A 4,119-nucleotide genomic window follows, 5' to 3' on the forward strand; every position below is an offset into this window, starting at 1 on the left:
AGCGAATATCGTCCTCGTGGAAGACCAAACAAAGTAGTTTCACTTTCACAACGAAACACACAGCTTCTCCACGACACTGCGGCGGCGGCAGCAACAATACTACAGCGAGAATGAAAGTTACGGCGCTTTTCTTTGTGTCAACATTTGGGCGGTGTTATGCAAATCTTCCCACACAGTGACGTAGACATGTGGGGGCGTGTTAGAACGAGCCGTTTTAGGAGGGCGTGGACAAGTCTTAACTTTTAGAAAGAATATCTCTTTGGGTTTGAGACTTTAGTCTTTGCAACTTTAGGGATCTTATCTATGCACGAACAGCTTGTAACACACCAAAGAGAAAGGAAAGTTTGAAATTGCATCCTATGACCCCCTTTAATGTCAAGTGTGTATTATTAATGCCATGTCTGTGATGTATACTCTCATGTGTTGTCATGTCAAACCATTGGCATCAGGATATACTGTGTAGATTTAATGTGATCAAGTTAAGTTACACTACAGTTCAATAGTTTGTGGTCGGTAAGATTTTTTACATTTTTTGCTCAACAAGACTGCATTTATTTGATAAAAAAATACAGTAAGTCAGGAAAATTGTTAAATAATACCACAATTTAAAATAGCTGTTTTCTGTTTGAATACATTTTAAAATGGAATTTATTCATGTGATAGTAAAGCTGAATCTTCAGCAACCATTACCTCAGTCTTCAGTGTCACATGATCCTTCAGAAATGATGCCAATATGCTGATTTGATGCTCAAAAAACATTTATTATTATTATTATTATTATTATCAATAGTTGTGAAGCTTAATGCTTTTGTGAAAATCGTGATACTTTTTTTTGGTCAGGATTCAGAATTTGAAAACAAAAAATCTCTTGCAACACTATAAACAGTCTTTACTGTCATCTTTTCTTTTTTAAAATACTTTTAAAACACTAACTATACATTTTTGAATGGTAGTGTACTTTTTTTCTCTTTATTTTTATACTTAGATTACCTTTTGCGTCATCTAAAACACTTCAAATTAATCTTTAAAAACACTAACGCTAAATTTGATCATTAGTATATCTTAATATCAATATTCATTCATCATCAACATTCACCAATCCCAATTCAATATTAAAAACATTTATTATTATTATTATTATTATTAACATCATCAGTGTTGACAATAGTGGTGCTGATTCATATTTTCTGGAAACTGTGATACATTTTTTTCAGGTTTGTTTGAAAATGATAATGTTTTGCATTGCAAATTCTTTACTGTCACTTTTGATAAATAACGAATCCTTGCTGGAAAAAAATAGTTTCTTTCAAAAAATTAGTAATGTGTGTGTGTGATAATGTCACAATATAAAGTATTATTTAAATTGTGCAATGAGATGTGATTTTATCAACTGATCTTCAGTAAACGAGTATTTCAGTGTGACATTGTTTGGCTGCGTTCATAGTGCATCTGCCAAACTGCCATCTGCATTTCCTTCTCATCAGCAGTCTGGACTGATCTTCTGCTGTTTACTGGCAGATCAGAGAGGATGAGCTGCTGCTTAATCCCTGTAGAGCACTGATCAGACACACGTTGATATATAGTCATGGCCATTTACAGGCCAGGCTGCATGTAGAGCGGAAGAGGAAGTTGTTTGAAATTTGCGAGTGGGTGTGTGTGTGTGAAAATGTGAGAAGTTGGGTAATAGAGATTGTGGGTCTTCATACTGAGGTCTTAAAATAAACTATAAGAATTTTTTTTAATCTGCACTCACTGTAGTGATAAGATAAAGTAAAAAAAAAAAAGTTTTTAAATGTAAATATAGGTTCAACTGATGACACTAGTAACTTAAAGCATTATCAGATTAACCAAAATATCTAATAGATAAATAAGTAGTTGTGGATGTTTAAACTGAACTTTGTCCAGAATTCTGTGGGCTCAGATTCCAGGCACATGTAGTTATAAGTTAATTGTCTGGCTGACCTACTGTTATGACGTTTATTGAAGCATTCAACAGTATTGTGCCTGAGATGCGAATGCTCTCACAGGGCCCAACCTTCATCTTAGCTAGCATGCACCCTGCCCTGCTGTAACCCCTGAAACAGGCCCAGCTGTGAGACAAACACTCCTCAGCGCGCTGACACTCAAAGTGCTCACAGCTGGAATTTGCGTTTTCTTCTCCCTCACTCGTCCTCTCAGCAACTTGATTCTTCTTCTCCAATATACACAAATCTCTGTTCATTTTAGGCTCTTAATGTGTCTGGATGATCTTTAGAGCGAAGAGAGGAAGTGCTATGTTTAGAATGAAGCAGAATGTGGGTTTCTTTATTTCCATCTGTGTGCCTTAAGTTCAGCTAGAGACGGAAGTAGAGATGTTGGTCATAGCCAACAATTTTAAAAACCGTGTGTGAAATGTGCATTTTGGTTATTTTGACTACTCTAGCTCTTTTTTTTTTCTTTTCATAAATGTTTGTTTATATATATAATAATTTAATAACAATGTTACATTTCCACATTTTCCACTCTGTATATTATAATGTTCTGATACATAAATTAGTTTGTAGCAGTTAAGCACTTTAAAAGCACTTTTAATGGTTTTTATTTTTTTATTTTACATTTATTTAGTCAAAATTGTATTGTAGGATTGGCGGTTTATTTGCCATAATACATAATTATCCAATATAATCACCTACAAAAAATTAAATGATCATGTCTACCAGAAGTTAAATATTTGTGCATAACTAATTACTGTCATCCCAATAAGGCCTGTTCACCCCAAGAATGATAACTTGTATAAATATAGATAGCTATATTTGCATCCACACCAACGTTCTGTCCACATGGCATGGCTTTCTGTTTATTATATAAGCCCATTCTGCAGTTTTGTCATCTGCCGCTTCAAGTGCTAAAGCTCTATAATGATGTTGGATGGATTCAGACTCAGCTGTCAATGTTTTTATTGTTCCTTTGCTGGAAAAATTTTTTTTTTGAAAGGGTTTATTATAACTTTATCGTTATCGTCCTTGGCATAAATGTCTCTTTAGAATGACATTAGATCCGTTCTAAATATGGTAAAGCTCAGCATAGACTCTAGATTCACTGGCACAAGTGAGTATTATTAGTACAAACAAAATGTCTCTGTGACCAACTGGTACACCTAACTTTGAACTCATGCTCTTTTCCTGTTTGTGAAAAAAAAAAAAGCAAACGTTCAGGACTCTCAGCATGTATGTGCACACTCTGTACATGGTAAAAGTTTATGTGTCTGTTAGTCAGCACAACAGGCCATTTCTTTTAATAGGGCATCATTTTTCTGCCAACATGAAAGGAGAGTCACAGGAGAGGGCTTTCCCTGCAAAGCTGTTAGGAAGGGGCTCAAGTTGGTGTAGCCCAAGTGGTCAGCAATCCAGAAGTTGCTACTGAACTAATAAGAAAGTGCTGCTGTATTGTGGAGGAGCTATCGTGCGCAAAATATATAATAATAATAATAATAATAATAGTTTCATTAATTTCTGTTTGGCTCTTTAAAAAGTTGGGTTGTTGTTAGCAGAGAAGTATATAGACACATACTTGGAGTGGACTATAGAATAAAACAAATCAATCATACACGTTAAACACAAGTACCAAAAGTTCCTTTTAATGTATGTAAAATATTTAAGCAGAGTTAACATTTCAGCTAATCATCCATTGCTCAGCTGATTGTGTTTTTCCTTCCACTGAATTTCACTTCCTTATTCCCTCATTACAGGTGAAATAGTTGTGAACGAGGCAAACTTTGTAAGGAAGTGCATCGGAGCAGAAAGCTGTCAGGATGACCTCTGGGGGAAACTTGTGTGTACTAACTTCAAAGTTTCCTTCATTGCCCATAATTCCTTGCCACGACAGGTAAGCACAGACTTATCTGAGAGTCAGTACTTTTACTGCAACTATAAGCACTAGCAGTGATGAAATCATAGAATATTATTCAACACAAAACATGCTTTTAGTTTATAATGTGACTTTTTATTATGTGGTCTCACAACTTTAAAAAAGAGAAGTAAATAAAAAGCTAAATTAAATTAAATGAAAATAAAAAAAAGGTTTGAAGTTTTTATAATTTGTCTTTTGAAGAACTGCTGACTTTAAAGGGGTCATATGATG

General features: G+C 34.6%; 1 protein-coding gene across 1 annotated transcript in view; it reads left to right on the top strand.

Moving 5' to 3' along the window:
• Positions 1 to 4,119, top strand: part of LOC107586029 (myotubularin-related protein 10-like) — a 30,535-nt gene that overhangs the window by 7,984 nt on the left and 18,432 nt on the right. Inside the window, exon 3 of the mRNA XM_016273241.1 lies at positions 3,728 to 3,864. Coding sequence (XP_016128727.1) covers positions 3,728 to 3,864 — 137 coding nt within the window. The remainder of the gene's footprint in view (positions 1 to 3,727; positions 3,865 to 4,119) is intronic.

The sequence above is a fragment of the Sinocyclocheilus grahami genome, unplaced genomic scaffold, assembly GCF_001515645.1.
Source record: "Sinocyclocheilus grahami isolate Dianchi unplaced genomic scaffold, SAMN03320097.WGS_v1.1 scaffold76.1, whole genome shotgun sequence".
Lineage (NCBI taxonomy): Eukaryota > Metazoa > Chordata > Actinopteri > Cypriniformes > Cyprinidae > Sinocyclocheilus > Sinocyclocheilus grahami.